This window comes from Protopterus annectens, chromosome 17.part0, assembly GCF_019279795.1.
Source record: "Protopterus annectens isolate FY-2018-M chromosome 17.part0, PAN1.0, whole genome shotgun sequence".
In the NCBI taxonomy this organism is placed as follows: domain Eukaryota; kingdom Metazoa; phylum Chordata; order Ceratodontiformes; family Protopteridae; genus Protopterus; species Protopterus annectens.
Genome location: NC_056751.1, coordinates 557,339,438 through 557,358,148, shown reverse-complemented (window position 1 = coordinate 557,358,148; position 18,711 = coordinate 557,339,438). Strand labels below are relative to the sequence as shown.

General features: G+C 38.2%; 1 protein-coding gene across 2 annotated transcripts in view; it reads right to left on the bottom strand.

The window, feature by feature from the left end:
• Positions 1 to 18,711, bottom strand: part of LOC122791600 (non-muscle caldesmon-like) — a 1,000,623-nt gene that overhangs the window by 805,638 nt on the left and 176,274 nt on the right. For both annotated transcript variants that reach the window (XM_044059382.1, XM_044059381.1), the window contains exon 2: positions 1,343 to 1,399. In XM_044059382.1, the coding sequence (XP_043915317.1) occupies positions 1,343 to 1,399 (57 nt within the window). The remainder of the gene's footprint in view (positions 1 to 1,342; positions 1,400 to 18,711) is intronic.

Below are 18,711 nucleotides of genomic sequence, written 5' to 3'. Positions count from 1 at the left end.
ACCATAGAAACGCTTTTTATTTTGATTCTTTTTTATACGGAAACAGCTTCCTGTGATTTGTCTTATCTGCCTTGTCCTCAAGAAAACAGAGCTTATTCCTTTCTTTATCACTTGACTTTTGTGCAGGTGGGATTAGTTCCTGCACCTGAAGTGCTAGGACACTAGACCCAAATTTAATTTCTAGACTACTGGACTTCACGTATTTATTCACTAGTCTGATTCCAGCTGAGCTAGAATGAACTATGCTTTCTGGTATGTCAATGTCAAGACAAAAGTCAGACCTCATGTTGTACTGGAGTAACCTACTTGTTGGAAGATTTTTATATTTGATTTGCCCTGTCATTTAATGCATGCATGTTTTCTCCCAGGATATTCAGACTCATAAAGAGGTGAGATTAAAGGTGGGTCAGGTGGTGGAGACAGCAATACAACGTATATGATATACACACCAGAACAAGCCACATTACAAACTTGGATTAAGTAATTTATTTCTGTTCATATTAACAGACTTCTACAAATCATATTACATACTGCTGACACAAGATGGCTATCTGTGCCAATGTACATCTCTATGATAAGAGCTGATCATCTGGTGGGCATTTATTAACATTGCTGTGTTAAAGACTTGAAAAACCTCCTGGTAAAATGAGCAAGTAGCAGAAAGTTGAGCCATAATACCAGTGCAGGTTTGTACATTCTCCTATATGATGCCAGTAGATGTCTTTGAGCTTCTGTGAACAGCAAAGGTGGATCAGGACACAAATGCATATACACATGCATGCTCACATAAACTCATACAGTCTAAAACATCAGCACAATTATGCCGAGTACATAAAATTTCAAGAAGCATTAAAGCAGCATTATCTGTTTCACTCATATCTTTGTCTGTGTATCTGCCTGTCTATTTCTCTCTCAGCCATTTCATATTTGAAGAAATAACCTTGAAAAAAGTTAATCTGACAAAAAATAGTCATTGTTTGACATGGTTTCTATTTGCAAGCCTAGTTTGTCAATGTAAGGGTGCTGTGTATGTTTCTTCTGGCATCTTACATTTAGTTTTTCTCCTGATTTGAAGTGGTCTGCTTGTAAATACCCATAGTACTTCCTAAAAAGTATATAGTTCTGAGAGGACCAATGAGTGACTCACACTATATGACACGGTTTTCATTGCACCTGCAAACTGTACTTTACCAGTAGTTGTTGAGATAAATGCTTTAATTAGCAAGACTAAATGATCTAAACGCCATGAACTGTCATGACATAGTGACTTAGTTCCTTAATTTTACAAACCTCTAAATAGCGAATAACTGTAAAAGTTGTACTTGAGAAGATAGAACAGTACCTGCTGTCCTCATCACATGTGGGTTCCCCTTCTATACCTTCTGTAATGCTCAGCTCCCTGGTAATATTAAAGAAAAAGAACATTATTAGAAAATGATTGAACAGAAATGCTTTCTCTTTTTTTAAAGATAACAATGAATTATTAGGTTGCTAACACTAATAAACATACTCTTTTAAAAGGACAAAGCATTGTTCAAAAGTTTACAAGCTGTCATTAATGCTGGTGGTCATGACTGGGAACACAAAGATGAAATGAGTGTATTACCCTGAGCACCAAACTTAATTCCAAAGTTCTTATACAGTCTCAAACCCTTTCACAACAAAATTAGGAGAACACCGGTCACAGATGTCCCTATCCCTCAAGCTAAACATTGACTCCCAATCATACCTCTCAACCTCAACCTCTTAGCACAAGAAATCTGAACAAAGCTTGGCATAATCAGGAGCAAAGGCCCAAAATAGGGGCAGATTTTAAATGCTGCTCTTAAAAATTTTAAAAGTTGTTACAATGACAGAATGTGTCTTAGCATGCATTTTTCTAAAGAATATGAAGTCTGAAACTCAAATGCTTTTAAGTATTTAGTGTCTTCAGATCGCTGCAACAATTTGCCAGTAAACCACAGATTTTGTGATGAACAGACCAAAAATATGAGGCAAAAATCCTGGCATTTTGTGGAAATCTGGACAGTTGAAAAGTATGCTCTCAGTACTTGCGTTAAACTGGTACTGAAAGTGAATTCCTTTCACAAGCTCGAAGTTTCAAAACTTCAAACTGCAAATGATCAGGACCATAAGATTGAAGTTTTGAAACTTCAGAAGTTTTGAATGGAGATCACTGTAGAACGTGGAATGGGAAATTTACCACTTTCCCCACTGTAGTGCGATCTCAGAGTTGGTATATTTATTTAGGGGAGTGCAGCCCCCCAAAATTAAAAAAAAATGTTTTGCTTTTATTTTTTTTTTATTATAATTTCAATGATTCAAAACTTCGATCTTATGGTCAAGACCATTTGCAGTTTGAAGTTCTGAAACTTCAAGCTTGTGAAGTAGATTCCCGAAACTATAATAGTCCAGAGTACCAAAATCTGTAGGTTCATTGACTTTATCCCAGTAAATTTATTCTACTAGCCTACACTAAAGAATTCTACATACTAGTGACAACCAGAGCTACTCTCATTCTTTTCACCATAACTTTTAAACTTCTCTATAATAATTGCAGATCATCATATTCAAATGAACTTAAGTAAAGAAAATCCCCTTACTTCCTCAGAGACACCTTAGCACCTGTATACCATATAGACTTCAGTTTGGACAAGCAATTAGCGAAACAAGTTTTAGGAAATTTGCACCTGCTAAATAGCTATTGGCATCTGTCCTCACAACACGTCTGGATGGTTAGTTATTTCTTTGTAACACCTACCTTGTTTGGCATTATTGCTCATATATCTGATAAGTTAAGACCACCTAATTTTTGTGGTCACAAAGTTTGCTTTCAACAGTTCTCAGGATTTTGACATTTCAAGTAAAGAAAGGAAAATTGATTAATCCTCTTGAAGAAAGACATAGAAATTCTTGAGACTGTACCATTTACAAAACAATTGCACAAATATTTATTTAATATTACCGGGAAAAGCCGAAAGACACAACAACAACAACAACATTTAATAAAATCTGTGAGACTAAGTTTGAAAACATTTTGTTATGTGTATTCTTAATCCTTAAATGTTTGTTTCCAGAATAAGAATGTTGGTTAGTGAAACAATATAAAGTTGCCATGATTCCATGTAGGATTCAGGGGAAAAGGGAAAATTTCTCCAATTTAATTTAAGAGTAGAGATCATGCTGTAGTGTTTTTTTGTTTTTAATTAGCTGAAGCAGATGTGAAAGGGAACTTTTTAGGTTAGGTTTTTAGTTTGTTTATTTACCCAACTACCCTAGCCACAGATAACTGACCAGCTGAATACCTAAGAATAGCCACAACAGCTATAGCCTATCCAGTTACAATTCTGATAAATAGATCAATATCAGAGTGTAAAATACACCATCTGTGGAAAATTTCCCATATCATCCCACTGCACAAAGGAGGAAATTCTGTAGAACTAAACAACTACCGACCCATAGGTATCTTATCCCCCTATCAAAAATACTCAAAAGAATTATTCATACACATCTAATGAACTTCCTTCTACAAAATAACCTGGTATCCAAATATTAACATGGATTTAGACCCTTCCATAGCACTACCACTGCTCTCATGTCCTTTACCAACATAATCAATAATCACAGAAACATAGGCCAACTTGTGTAAGCCATTTTTCTAGACCTGTCCAAAGCTTTGGATATGGTCAACCATAATATACTCCTCTAAACTCTATCCAGCCAAAACATGAGCACCCCCTCCATCTTCTGGTTTAAAAACTACCTCTCAGGGCAACAAAAAGCAGTTTTATGGCAAAATCAACGATCCCTCTGCTACCAGTATCCTTAGGAGTACCTCAGGGCTCTATACTCGGCCCATTACTCTTCTCTCTATTTACTAGCCAACTCTCCACCACCACACCCAATGCCTCAGTCATTCAATATGCAGACAATACCACTCTTATATGTGCAGCTCGTATACTTCATGACCTCCATACCCTAAACCAAGAATGCTTCTCCCTTGCAGAAACTTGTTTCAGCATCTCCCAGCTTATCTTTTATCCAAATAAAACAAAACTTCTTATGTTTGGACCAGGTAAATCCCCTCCATTTTATAACTTCGCCATAACCTCCTTGAACAATACCAAGATCACCCCCACCTCCCATACCAAACTCTTAGGGGTAGAAATAGACAATAACCTCAGATTTGATATTCATACAGCCCAGACTATTAAAAAAGTATATAAAAAACTCGGACTCCTCTATCAGAACAAAGCATATCTCACCAAGCAAACTAAAGCTACCATTGCTAGGACACATCTACTGTCTACCCTCCTCTATGCTGCCCCAATTCTGACCAACCTTCGCAAGACCAATGTAAACAAGCTAGAATCTTGTTACAATAAAATTTCTAGATTTGCTACAGAAACCCCTTATAGGACCCACCACTGTGTAGCACTGAAGCAGCTAAACTAGTTAGAACTGCCTCACCTACTAAAAGTCAGCCAGTTAATACTGGTGCATAAACTATTCTACCATCCAACTAAAATCTCAGCACTCCAAAAACTAGTTATACCATATTCCACAAAAAGAACTCTAAGATCAACAACCCCAAATCACCTACAAGTCATCAAATATAATAATGAAGCTGGGAAAGCTCTTTTTGGCCATTCCATCACAAAAGCTTGGAATAACCTACCCTGCTACCTTACCTCCATTGCCTCCACCATTCAATTTAAAAAATCCCTCAAGACTCACCTTATGAATATCTGGCTATACTCCTACAACTCCCCAGGATGAACATTAAATCAACAACCTCTCCTAATCCCATAGAAACTACTCCCTTAACAAAAATATCCTGACTAACTTTTTGATTCCAACAACATAGAACCAGATAGGAAAACTTAATGTACTTAGAGTCAGAGGATGTAGAACAACCTCAAACTAACAAACAACCTAGCCTCACTATCATATACTACATATTTAAATACTTCTGTACTATTCCAATTCTTCTCCAGTTCTACTTTATACCAATTGCATAACCTACCAGATAGCATGTACTCTGATTGTTTCATTTTTTCCATGTACTATTGCATTTCTGAATATATGATGTTATGTCAATATTATGTTATTATGTATTATGTGAAACTTTTCTCCCCAGGCCTCCACTGAAAAAGGACCTGTGTCCAGACGGACTTTCCCGGTAAACAAATGTAAAATAAAATAAATAAACAACATAAAATTTAAGTAAATCAGGATATTGCAAACATAATGTAATTGTTATGGTCTGCAAAGCATAAATAATTGGGTCTATATTAGATCAGCAAAACGGCATTACAGCAAATACCATTTCGCCAACACATATAGACCAAAATCGCTTAACAGTGAAAGCTCAGGTCTTCTATTTTTTTCCTAGAGAAAAAAAAAATTGCTTGGCCTGAGTCATGACATTGCCGTTTACCCCACTGTAGTGTGATCTCGGAGTTGGTATATTTAGTTAGGGGGGGTAGGAGCACAGCCCCCTATATTGGTGGGTGTGGTGGGTGAAGCCCCCCAATTTGCAATGTTGTAAGTGGTGTGCTGTGTTGTGTTGGTCTACCAATTTTTTTCCATGGGAAAAAATCGTGACCTGGGGTTTCACTGTTATGGGATTTCGGTCTATATGTGTCGGCCAAATGGCATTCACTGTAATGCCGTTTTGCTGAGATAATAAAGACCCAAATAATTCACATTATCAATGAATCTTGCATAATCTGAAAGAATATAGAGTGAGAGGGACAGCTCTAATGTGTAACAGTACATATCCTAATATGGAAGCAGAAAGACCATTTACAGAAATTCAGATTGAGGTAAAGGCATGGAGTTTATTGAGAAATTTGTGAAAAGATAAAGGATGCATGAGTTTGCTAGAATTTTCATGATGGAAGGAATGTGAATCCAGACAAACATCCTCTTGGCAGGAATATCAAATGTGGCATTATTAGTCTTAGGACAGTCCAGGTTAAAAAGACTTTCATTCCATAGTTTACTTACCTTTCGCATATCGTCTACTCAGAGGCGATCTCTGCTTAACATACAAGGCCATGTCAAACCCAGAGCTGTTGGACATGCTACACTTAAAGAAATCCCAATCCCTCAGAGCTACACGCTCCAGGGATCTAAACCTTGTCATCACAATAAACAAAACATGCTGGAGGGATAGGTTCCTGACCCAGAGACTCCCCAGACTCTGGAATAGATTGCCCATACATGTCAAGCAGAGTGCCTCTTTGGACCTCTTCAAGAGGAACCTTGACGATTGGATGGGAGAAAGGAAATTCACCCCAGGGATCACGTCAGTCGCCCTGCTAGACAGGGGTCCAGGAAAGTAAATAATGTGGGAAGAAATAGCCAGGGAATTGTTATGGCTAGGCTTGTATAGGCCCTATGGCTGATAGCCTAGTACCAACCTATGAACCTATGAACCTATGAACCTATGAACCTATGAACAATTAGAGATCATGCTATTCATTATAGGCATTAGTCGGTTAGTCATAGTTATAATCATCATTAGATTTTCAAGTATTTAGTTGGGTGGGCTGATATTTTTTGGGAAGTAAAAAGGGTGTGTTAGTTTTATAGATAAAACTGTTTTGACTGATTAAGATAGATACCTTTCAATCTTGGGAGCATAGATGATGAAATCAGTTTAGGGGAACTGGAACCTGGTGATGCTGGAACTTGTAGAAAGCAGAGTTAAAAAACCTTTAACTAATTTCAATTTCTTGACTTCAGATTTTACTTCCGATATAAAAGCTGCCTAGAAGCTCAGCAGGAATGTTTTTTTTTTGATTGTATGTAGTTATCACTCAGTTAGATCCAAGGTTACTAATGTGCTCCAGGAAGCAGAAATTTCACTATCGGTGGTATGAAAAAATAGGATTTCCTAAATGTCTGTAAAAGTATGACCGTTTTCTTGAATGCTTTGGATATTATTTTGATGATGTAGGAATTTTAGAATTTTGGCAGAGTTTCAAAGGGGTGTGTCCTCATTCAAAATATCCTGTATTTATTTTAAACTTGGCATATTCCTTCTTGCATAATTGCGTAGCCTTAAGTTTAGCTTGTAACTGCTTTAAAATCTTAATAGCAGACCTGTCTTGTAATTCCCTGTGCCCATCTCATATCAAATGATTGTTTTATTTAATACTGAAGATGTGAACTCAGCAAACTCTGTCTCAATAGGATTAGAGCAGGGGTTTTCTCTAAGAAATTGGGGTATAGTTTTGATATGGGTTATTTTTTAAAGAGGTGCAGTCCAACACTGTCATATTTTTAATATATACTTTGAGTGTTTCAGACTTTATTGTCAGAAAGAATACATGGGAAGTGTTTGACCCATTGCCTTGATTAAAATAATGTCCTTACCTCCTGCGCCTCTGCCTAAAACTAATTCCAATGGAAAGGATAGCTGGATCTCAAAGCTCACACATCCTAAGTATTAATTAAACAAATGAGTAAGCATTAGAGTGGAAAAAATACTAATTCTGGGAAATGTAATATGAAAAGGAAACAGAAAGGTTAGAGTTCTAGAAGAACGATAGAGTAGAGTAGAGTGAATAAAGAAAGTTACCCAGCCAAAAAAGGAAATCTATAACTCATCTATAATATAACATAATATTAATGTCCCATACAGTGGTCAAGAAGAAGATACTTCCACAAACAAATTGTAGAGATTCACAAGTCCCATGTTTTACGTTATTGGATTGGTTCACATTTCAGTAGTAGGAACCTCTAAAAGGTCATGGGTTAATGGGCAGCAATGGATCACAACTAGCGCAAAGATAAATATAAAACTCAATTACTGCACACAACAGTAACAGCTCAAACATATATTTTTTCTTAAATAAGAAATTTCAAACCTTACCAAACATTGTATGACTGGCACAGCCTTTAAGCTTTGTTAAGGTAATTCTAGAAAAATCATACAAAATTATGACCTGTAATACAGATGGATACATGGCTGAATAATAAGAGTAACAATGCATGACAGCCCAGAGCTGATGGTCACATCTCTCAGATACATCCAGCTGGCAATTTACTTATTGAATAACTATATCTACCCTGTCTAGAAAACTAAGCAAATACAGCATAAAACAAATATATTTTCATCCATGTCAAAACAACTCCTTTCAATTTGCACTGTTTGTGTACTCTAAAAGGCTCTGCACTGAATTTCTTTCATTTAAAAAACACCATAGTGGGACAATCATTCATAATTGCATTCTTCTCTGTATTAACATTCGTATATGTGTACCCACTTATGTCCTCGTCTTTTTTCTTTTGGTAGGTTAGCTAAGATAACTCATTTATTACCATAACAAACCATTTCCTTCACTTTTTGGCTGCTTTAAGGACATGGAAAGTATATGCAGCACTTAATAACTCAATGTAGCCTACTCTTGGTGGAGAACCTTTTTGGTGTCTCATAGTTCCCTACACCATGCCTGTTAGATAAGCATTTCATGCCTTAGTGGAAACTGTTAATGTATGAAAGAGTTTGTGGGACAGCAGCCAATAACTTGTCAAAAGTTGCATCCTTACTTATTACCCTAATGAGTATATCATATCAGCCTTTTAGGTCTATTACTGCAGCTTTCAGTGCTTCTATATTCTTTCCCTGTGAACTCATCTCACTGATTGCATTATGTTCATTATATTCAAACATGGAAACTTTGGTTTCTGTTTCTGAAAACGTGTTTGAGATAAACGGCCACTGACTTTAATGGTTGCTATGTCTGACTGTCATGACTGTAGGAAATAAAGTATTACAGAAATTTCTTTCTTTGTGGTTTTCACTATTCTTTTGGATAATTCTCAGTAGGAAATTGCTTGATTTTTGGTTGACTCATTCTTAGCAAGCTTCAACTCAGAATTGTATGGGTCTAGATTTACAAGTTCATACTTGGAAGCAAGTTCTAACTTCTTATCTTTTAATCATAATGAATATGAACATGAACTTGAAAGCTCTGTACTGATTTAATGGACTTTTTCTTGTTTTTCTGCTTTATTACTTAATGAAAACAATCTTTGATTATAAAAACAATAAAATATTTTAATTTGTTAGGTAATGATAACTATAGAGGGACTCCAACTATTTAGAATATCCAAGAATATTATTAAAACAGGAAATAAATACAGTATAACATGAAAACTGCAATATAATTAATCAGACATGAATAATTTAATAATTAAATGGTAAAGTGCATTCTTACTTTTGAGGCTAGATAATATCATACAAAATGACATTACGAAAATACTGGACTTAATCCAAATAAATATTAATTGAATTAATAAATAAATTGTTTTAAAACGTTCTTTGGTATCCCAAGAAACTTTAACTTGCTTACAATCATCACATCAGAACTTGGAATATAACTAGAATTAAACTACCTTACATTGAAACATAACTCACAAGAAAATATACTTAAGACAATTTTTCATTGTACAGATAAATACTTATAAAGTAAACTGAATAGATTTATAGTTAAATCTAGTTAATGACAAAATATAAAATTAGCCATTAAATCAATTGAAATAAACTATAAAATGTTGATAATCTTAATTAATTATTTTCAATATAATATAATATGACACTTAGACACTATCAGCTTCTAGCATGTTAATATTCTTAAAAACTTCAGGAATTTTCTGTATAAGCACATAGACCTTAAAAAGTACTAATACATAATGTTCTCACCTTGCTCAATAAAAGGTTTGATAAAATGCTCATAGACAAGTTCTAGGCTAGCAGTCCTCGTGGTTCTTTTTAAGTCTATCCAATTTTCCTCAAAGGTGAGAATCAAACCCTGTACTTTATGCCTGTGAGTTAATCACCTTAGCCATTATAGCAACCATCAATGTGTGTTTTAATAAAAGAAAAATACTTAAATGAAAGGAAAATAATCTTATAGGATGGTGCAGCTACTTTCATAATATTCAGCTCAAAATGTTTGAAACAATAATTAAACAGTATTCATTACAGAAGGACTGTTGATTAAATAGTGTCAATAAATGTTGTAAGTTTGGAAATTTCATTACAAAGAACATTTTTAAATATACACATATATGTTATACTATAACAAGAAAAATTTAATTCTGCCATATTGTCAAATGTAATATTATTAGAACAAAAAAGACATAAAATAAATATTGGTTTTTTTTTGTTAGTTTTTTTTATTTTATTCCTAAAGATTGATTTATGAATTACAAAGATAAAAAGTTAATATTGGAATCTATAGACAAAGTACATATCAGCTCTCTTTTGGAAAAATCTCACCAGGAAAGTCACATAGATAGCATTTTACATTATACTTAAGTTAGTATATATAAACAAATCTAATATTGATATGTGCTGGAGGTGTGGCTTGGAAGTTAAAGCCAAATGGAGTCATACAATATTCGGATGTGCATCGTTACAAGGTTTTAGAATGGTATACACATTTTCTATCAAGCAATTTAGACAGACAACTTCATTCTTTAAAAAGAGTCAGTATTGTGTAATGTCCCTATAGCTAATTGTATCATAAAACAGCAACATCCTCACTTATGTTTACTGGTGTTAGAAAAGCAATAACAGTAAACTATGTACATCCTGGCTCTCAGAATTCAATATTTTATTAAGAAGTATACACTGTGTAGAAAATAAAACAATAAAACTAAGATCAAAATTAGAAGCATTTTGCTTCAAATTCTGTCATAAAATTTCAACTTTATTTATTTTTCTATTATTTATTATTAATACAAACTAGAATGTTATTGTACAATAATTTAATCCTCAGTGGCTACTAATACTATCTCTTCAAAGCTTTAAAAGTAGGAGAGATCATACTATATGAATTTATGGATCCTGAAAGTGTGTATGTCAAGCTATTGCCCATATCAACTCACCATTTAATATCTGGCCCTACAATATAGCCCAAACTGGGGGATCTTCTTGACTCACCTGAAATGTTTGCTGTAAGACAAAGACCTGTATGGTACAATGGAGAGTGTAGAATCTCTGTGCTTCATATCTGCATTTAAACCTTGGTCAAAGTCTTTAAACATAGCATACATCTCCTTGATATCTATGAAAATGTGTTTGGTTTAGAAGACTACAGTTCTGAAATGTGTGCTCTGTGTCTTCTGTGTTTTGCCCTGTCCTGTAAGCTATCAACTTATCTGGCTTATACCCTAATGCTCTTGATCTAAAGGCAGCTCTCTGTAGATAAAGCCATGCATGTTTACTTAATAACATGTTGAACACTTTATGCTGTGTTTTATACTGTTTTAAGATACTTCACTCCCAGAACTTGATTATTTTGCATTTTGGTACAAAGTTTTAATAGTATCTGTGATCTGTTCTATTTCTCAGTCAATTGCCTTATAAACCTGAACCTTAGCCCATTTTCACAATGTTTGTAAGTGCAATGTACAATATGACTACCAGAACACAACTGGCACATTTCCCAGTGGGATGTCTGATATAAACCTCCCCCAGCTCACTCCTCAGTCTTTCTAAGGAGGTCTGATCTAGTTAAGATAAGCAGATCCTTTCTCCAGGAGTGTGGGCATTACCCAGTCCTCCTTAATCATTTGTTTTTCCACAGCAGCATGATCTGTAAGAGGATCTCCGGATAAAGAGGAAGTAAGACACTACTATTTACTTTCCTCGACACCAGCCTGCAATCTAATCAACTAGCCAATTTGAAGCGGTCACAAAGTATACTCATCTTCCAATGAATGATATAAATGCATGATATCTACTAGCCCCCCCCCCCGCCTTGCATACATTAATCACCTTTTATGACCTGATATGTTTTTCAGATGAAAGAACTATCCTGTCCCTTACAGTTTCCAGGGCAGTATTGAAATCTCCAGCTACCAACACTGGAATATTGTCGATGCTCTTCCATAGGTTCATAGGTAGGTACTAGGCTATCGGCCCAAGGGCCTACGTAAGCCTAGCCAACAAGGTTCCCTGGCTTATGCCACCCAAGAAAGTTATTTTTCTGTTCTACTGTCCAGCAGAGGCACAGAAGTGATCCCCGGGGTGTATTTCCTATTTCCCATCCACTCATCAAGATTTTTCTTGAAGAGTGCTAATGAAGAACTTTGCTTGACATAGATGGGTAGCCTGTTCCAGAGTATGTGAAGTCTCTGGGACAGGAATCTATCCCTCCAGCATGTCCTGTTTATTGTGGTGACAAGGTTTAGGTCCCTAGAGCGTGTAGCTCAGAAGGATTGGGATTTCTTTAGGTGTAGCATGTCCAACAGCTCTGGGATTGACATAGCTTTATATGTTAGGCAGAGATCACCTCGGAGTAGGCGATATGCTACGGTGTAAAGCTGGAGTTTTTTGAGGCGGTCAGTGTGGGGCATTTGTTTGAGGCCAGTAATCTTCTTTGTGAGGTACTTCTGTGACCTTTCCAGCTGCTGCAGATGTCTTGTGAGGTACATTCCAAAAGGGGCATTGTACTCTATAATGGGTCTAATGAGTGTCGAGTAGAGGGGAACAATGACCTCTTTTTTCCTGGATGAGAACCCTTTTATGATGAGGTGTGCCATGTAGAAGGACTTCCTGACTACTGTGGCAATGTGACTATCAAAGGAGAGACTACTGTCCACCTGGGTCCCAAGGTCTCTTATCACACATTCGGTGTTAAGTAGATTGCTGCCTATGTGGTAGTTCATGGGTACAGAGTTTTTACCAAAGGGGATAACACTGCACTTTTTCGCATTGAGCTTGAGGCCATGGCTCTGACATCAGGCATCTGTCACAGCGAGGCCCTTCTGTAGGATATCCACATCATTTGTGGACTTTACTATGACTCCTAGTTTGCAGTCATCTGCGAACTTCATTAGCCAGAGGCCTTCTGTGTTAGCCTGTACTTCAGAGAAGTAGATACCAAACAGGAGAGGTCCCAGGACGGAACCCTGTGGTGCTCCACTTGTCACTGCTTTGAGGTCAGATTTGGAGTCTGCAACTTTTACAGTGTGGGTTCTGTCAGTGAGTTGGCAACCCATCTTGTGACGTAGGGATTTATACCTAGTTTAGTGAGTTTAGCTATAATTCCAGAATGGGAGATGGTGTCGATAGCCTTGGTGAGGTCAAGATAGGCTATGTGAACCACCTTACCCTCATCTACGGCTTTGGTGACTGCTTCAAAGAAGTCGATCAGTTTCAGGAGGCATGATCTGCCTTTCACAAACCCAAACTGGGTGGGATCCAAAGTTTGGAGGTTACCAATGTCTTTGTTTATGAGTTCCATGATGATACGTTCCATGGCCTTGCAGACCAGGCTCATCAGGCTAATAGGTCAATAGTTCTTGGGATCAGTGGTGGCTCCCCCTTTGTGGAGTGGGATAACTGTTGCTGTGTGCCATTCAATGGGCACAAAGCCTGATGCGAAGGCTATTATTGAACATGGTGCTTAAGTGGGGAGCCAGTTCGTTCTGAAGTTCATGTAAAACACAGCCTGGTATGTTGTCCAGTCCCATGGATGCTGTGTTTTTAGCTTTAGAAAGTGCAGCTTTTACCTGCGTAGTTGTGATTACAGGGACGCTGCATTCTTTCTGTATAGATATGGGCACTTTAGGGGGTGGGGGTGGGGGGTAAAATTAGCAGTGAACCTATCTGCCAGGATGTTGGCAATATCAGTTGGCTCTGTAATTTTCGTGCCTTTGTGCTGTAACTCAGAGCAGATCTGGGTGTTGCCATCGAGATTCTTGACATAGCTATAGAATGCTTTGTGGTTGTCTTTCGAATTAGTGGTGATTTTGTTTTTGCAGCTAGCTTTGCAGGATCTTATAAGGGATCTCAGCTTCTTACTGAGGCTGACCAGGGAGCTCCTCCACTCATGGGATTTTACTCTCTTTTGCAACAGTTTCTTCCTTCTGTTGTACAGTTTTTTTTATGGCAGGGGACCACCAGATTGGCTTCCTTTTTTGGAGGATAGAGTTTTGGTTCTGTTTGGGATAGCATGATCCATGCACTCGTGTAAGTGCTTATAGAGTGCATTTGTGTAGGATTCAGCAGTTGTAGCTGTATTGTCCATCTGCATGGGTGTCATGAAGTTCACCACTTCTCTCCTAAGAAGCATGAAGTTGGCTTTGGAGACATTTTTTACCATGGTTTCCTTAATGGGGCGTGGGGGTGGGATGTGGATATCAAGGGTGATTAGCTTATGGTCGAATCGGACCAACGAGGAGTTGACTTCAGGTGTGGAACACTGGTCACTCACGTTGGTAATGACTAGGTCTAGGATATTGTTGCCCCTGGTGAGGGTGTGGATAAGTTGATCCAGGGCACTGGAGTTTATGAATTCCAGAAAGCATTGAGCTAAGCAGTTGGTACACGAGTAGTTTTCCCAGTTAATGGTGGGGTAGTTGAAGTTGCCCATTATTAGGGTGTTTGGTTGAACCCTAATATTTTCCAGTACATCAAGAAAAGAGGAGTGGGAATCCTGGGGCATGGTGGGGGATCTGAAGCAAGCTACAGTTTGGATTGCAGTTTTGCCCAGAGTTAGTTGCACTTGAATAACCTCGGATAGATACTTTGTGTGGGGTATATTTGGATTGATGGCTAGGAGTTGTAGGGGTACTCGAGGAGATCAGATTGTGATGCAAGGATAAGCCAGAAGGTCAGAGTGTTTTCAGATGAGAAACAGAGGAAGAATAAAAAAAAGTCATAAGCAGTTCATTTTCATGATTTCATGATTGCTATTATTACAACATGAATAACTAAGATAAACAGATAATTTCTTGCGCTTTGAGAAACCTACATTTTATTGATGCCTAGAGTAGTGAGTTTGGGAATGTAGAAACAGGATGGTTACAAGTTACTGCAGCTTCACTAGATTGGGACTGGCTAGGTCATACATCGACTTTTATGATTCAGAGAAGAGGAAGGAGGTAAAACAGGTGAGTTTTATTGTTGTTTTACTATTCTCTCTTTTACCTTTTCAACAAACTTGTGTGACCCAGAAGTTGGTATACTTTGACGTCAGATGCATGGAGGCTTACTCCTACACTTAGAGGTACACCAAGGTTGGCCCCTACAAAAAGAAGTAGTTTTTGTGTGGGTTATGTCACCTTAAGACTGTTGCTGTTTTCAGATTTCAGCATCCTGGGAATTTAGATGTTTTAGCTTAGATTAATTGCATGTTGACTAAATGACAGACAGGCATAATGAGTACTTATGAATTTACTTTGTTGAGAGTCTAAGTGTCTGAGTAAAATATTCCGTGCTCCAAGTATAATTTTACTAAAAACATTTTCACTTGCAACTCCTGCATATGGAATTTTTTTCAAGTTTTATTGCTACTTACTTATTGGAGGGCGGCCACAGTGGTGCAGTGGTTAGCATTGCCGCCTCACAGCAAGAGGTTCTCCGGTTCGATCCTCAGCTGGGGTGCCTTCTGTGCGGAGTCTGCATGTCCTCCCTGTGGTCGCGTGGGTTTCCTCCGGGTGCTCATTGGCCCTAGGTGTGCGTATGAGTGTGCCTTCTGTGGAAGGTTGGGCGCTGGGCTGGCAACTCGACACCGTAAAACTCCACTGCCAATTAATGTGCGGACAAGGTGATCCGCTGTGGCGACCCCTAACCGGGAATAAGCCGAAAGAAGAAGAAGATTGCTACTTACTTATTGGAGCATAGGATGTCTTGAGTGGTAGATGTTTCTAAACTGGCGTCAAAGAGTAAGATGGCAATAATCTATATGCAACAGTATGAAAGTAGGAGAATTTAATAAAACAGCAGCATGTGCAGTAACTGGAAATCAGCTTGACGTTTTGCATTGAGAGGCTGAAATTACCTGTCATAACAAAAACACTGATGAATACTCAGTCACTCTTAACTGCGATTAACATTTTTATATAACTAATACTAAATGCCATTTGTAAGACCCAAAGAGCACCACTCCATGCATAGTTATTTTAAAGGTTGCCGTGTTTGTAGGAATCACTTACTAAATGAGTTAGAACACTACTAAAACTGTGCTTTTGTACTAACAAATATCTTCATGCGATAAGGCTGCAAGGATTAGACAAACTTGATGGACCACTTCTGCCATTGACTTAGATGTACACTCATAAAAGCAGCATCAGTATTGTGGGCAAGAAATGTAATTAATAATGTTACTGTCACATTCCAGAATAACACTTTTTAATGTTTGGACTAATCTGGAAGACATCCTGCTGCAAGGGCCAAAAATAAAGAAGTCATGTTTAGAAATAAGCAAAAACAAGAAAGTGGTGTGTGTTCATTGTTTTTTTTTTATTCCTTTCAAAAATGATTAGTTCTTTACTGTTGGTTTTCTGTACAATCAGTCATGGTTAGGCTGTCATATCATCACGTACATCATTATATCAGCTTATGTGGCCTAAAATGGATGCCTTTTCAAAATAAATATAGTCTACTTTAGAAATGCAGTTTGTCAAAGTCTGTCAACAGTTTGCATAGTAGAGTGCAGGTGTAGTCAATACAGTAATAAAACATCTTTATACAGTCTTTTCATTTTTTTTATGCAGAGTTTTATGAGGTTAGTTTATTCAACTTACCAGCATTAAATCTGATTCAGTAATGAAGACATCAATTTGTTATCCGTAAGCAAGTGCTCACTGCCTATATGAGGTGGCCACTCTGAGGTGGTGTATATCTGTGTGGTCTGAGTACTAACTTTATATCTCATAGTTTTACATGTAGTGTAATGGACACAAAAAGTAGACGTTTTATATATACACAAGCATGCTGGAGAGAGACAAGAAAGCAAGATAACAAAAGCTAAACAGGAGGAAAACAGTGATTGATGTTGTTAATCTTCATTCAGTCCTTACTGATGGGTAAGCGGTTCCATCCTTGGAACCAAGCCGGCCATATATCAAACTCATGTCAGCCAAAAACTCTCTTGCCAAGGTCCTACCCAGAATGCTCTGCTCCCTGTTACCTCAGATCTAGTTTGCCACATTGCTGTACAGCCGTGTCAAGCCACTCTCTCTCAGCTAAGTGAATAATTTTGAAAGTTTATATATCGTTTCTACTTGAAAGTTTTTCAGTCAGGTCCTTGTATTATTCTCCTACCCTATCGTACCCTTAAGACTTCCTCCCTTTAGTCTATTTCCGTTTATTACCCGTTTCTTACCTTTGAGGTAATTCTTCATTACCATCGTTGGTAATCCTTCTTTCTTTTCCTCTCTTCTTACCCTTCTGCATAGCCTTTCTTCTTGTTCTTGATACTGTCATTCTTCTCCACATCATTATGTCGGACAAGAAAAGTAGTGTTGGTTTTAAACAGTGTAAGGATTGCGGCCATAAGTTACCGCTTTCCAATGGCCATGACTTATGTATCTATTGTTTGAATCTCTCCCACCTTACTGTGGATCCTCCGTGTGGGATTTGTATAAATTTTTCGACCAGGACTATTAATGAGAGAAAGAACAAGTTAATCCTGAAATGTCTCCTCAAATCTCCTTTCTGTGAGGCTATCTCTGGGTCAGAGGGCTCACCCCCTCCTGCTAAACCCCATAAAAGGCATTCTTCCTCTTCCTCATCGAAGTCACTCACTTTATCTCCCTCTGGAGATCACAGGGAGTCATAAGAAAGTGAAAATTACTACTTCAGCACTGCCACCTGAGACCCTTTCGGCTCCAGGCATGGCACTATCCTAGTTGATTCTTGCTCCAGCCATGTCCTCTTTATCAACACTGGCACCTGAGTACCCAGTGCAGACACTTACGATTCTGACAGTTCTGTCGCAGCCCTTACTGGCACTGTCCCTGCAGATACAGTCTCCTTAAGCACCATTGGTGCACTCCCCTTTGGCCCAGAGTATGATGATACTGTCCTCTACAGTGCAGACACTTTCGGCACAGACATGCTCTTCAGTGCAGTCCTTTTCGCCATTGTCGTTGTTACCGGTGCAGACACCTTCCTCGATGGCACCGTACCCATCAGTGCATCACTTGCCTTTATGGTGCAGACACCTTCGACTTCTATGGTGCTGACTTCATAGGCACAGACTACTTTGACACCATTCTCCTCGGTGCAAACATACTTGGTTCCGGGCTCTGCACCCCTTGAATTAGCAAGGACCAAGTACTCTCATTCCTTGGATCCATTTGTTGGTAGCCAATATAGTCCTTTTCTAGAAATGCCAGAATCACCTTCAGGTTTCTCAATGAGGTTGACCAGGAGCCTCTCTGAACAAGATGTGTTGCAGCTTTTTGACCAGTTGCTTGTGGATAGAGATCTCTCTCAACCATTGAAACCTACGTTCCCTCCTTCAGGTGAACGTGTTTTTCCTCAAACTCCAACGTACTCTCTTCCTTCAACTTCCACCCAAGTATCAAAGCCCATTACTCTGACAGCAGCTTCCCTCCCTCTGACCCCAATAGTGGATCTCACTTTAGAGTCAAATTTGTCTTTGTGACCCTTGGTGCACTGGGAATTGGGCTCTTCTCAGGCCAGTGGCTGTGTCGTGGGGGAGGGCATTCTTGGTTCCATGCCAATTTTTTCTATGGCACCCTCCAGGAATCCTCCCTCTCTCATGCTTCAAAGTCCTCTTGAGACTCCTGATCTGGGGGTCAGCTCATCAGAGCAGGGTGTAACCCTGGCTCCAAGGTTGTTGTGCTCAGTTCTGGGCTCCCATCCATCTTTGGGCAGGCCAGCCTTCCAGGCCATGGAGAGGGTACTTGCCTCCACTGGCAAACCCCACA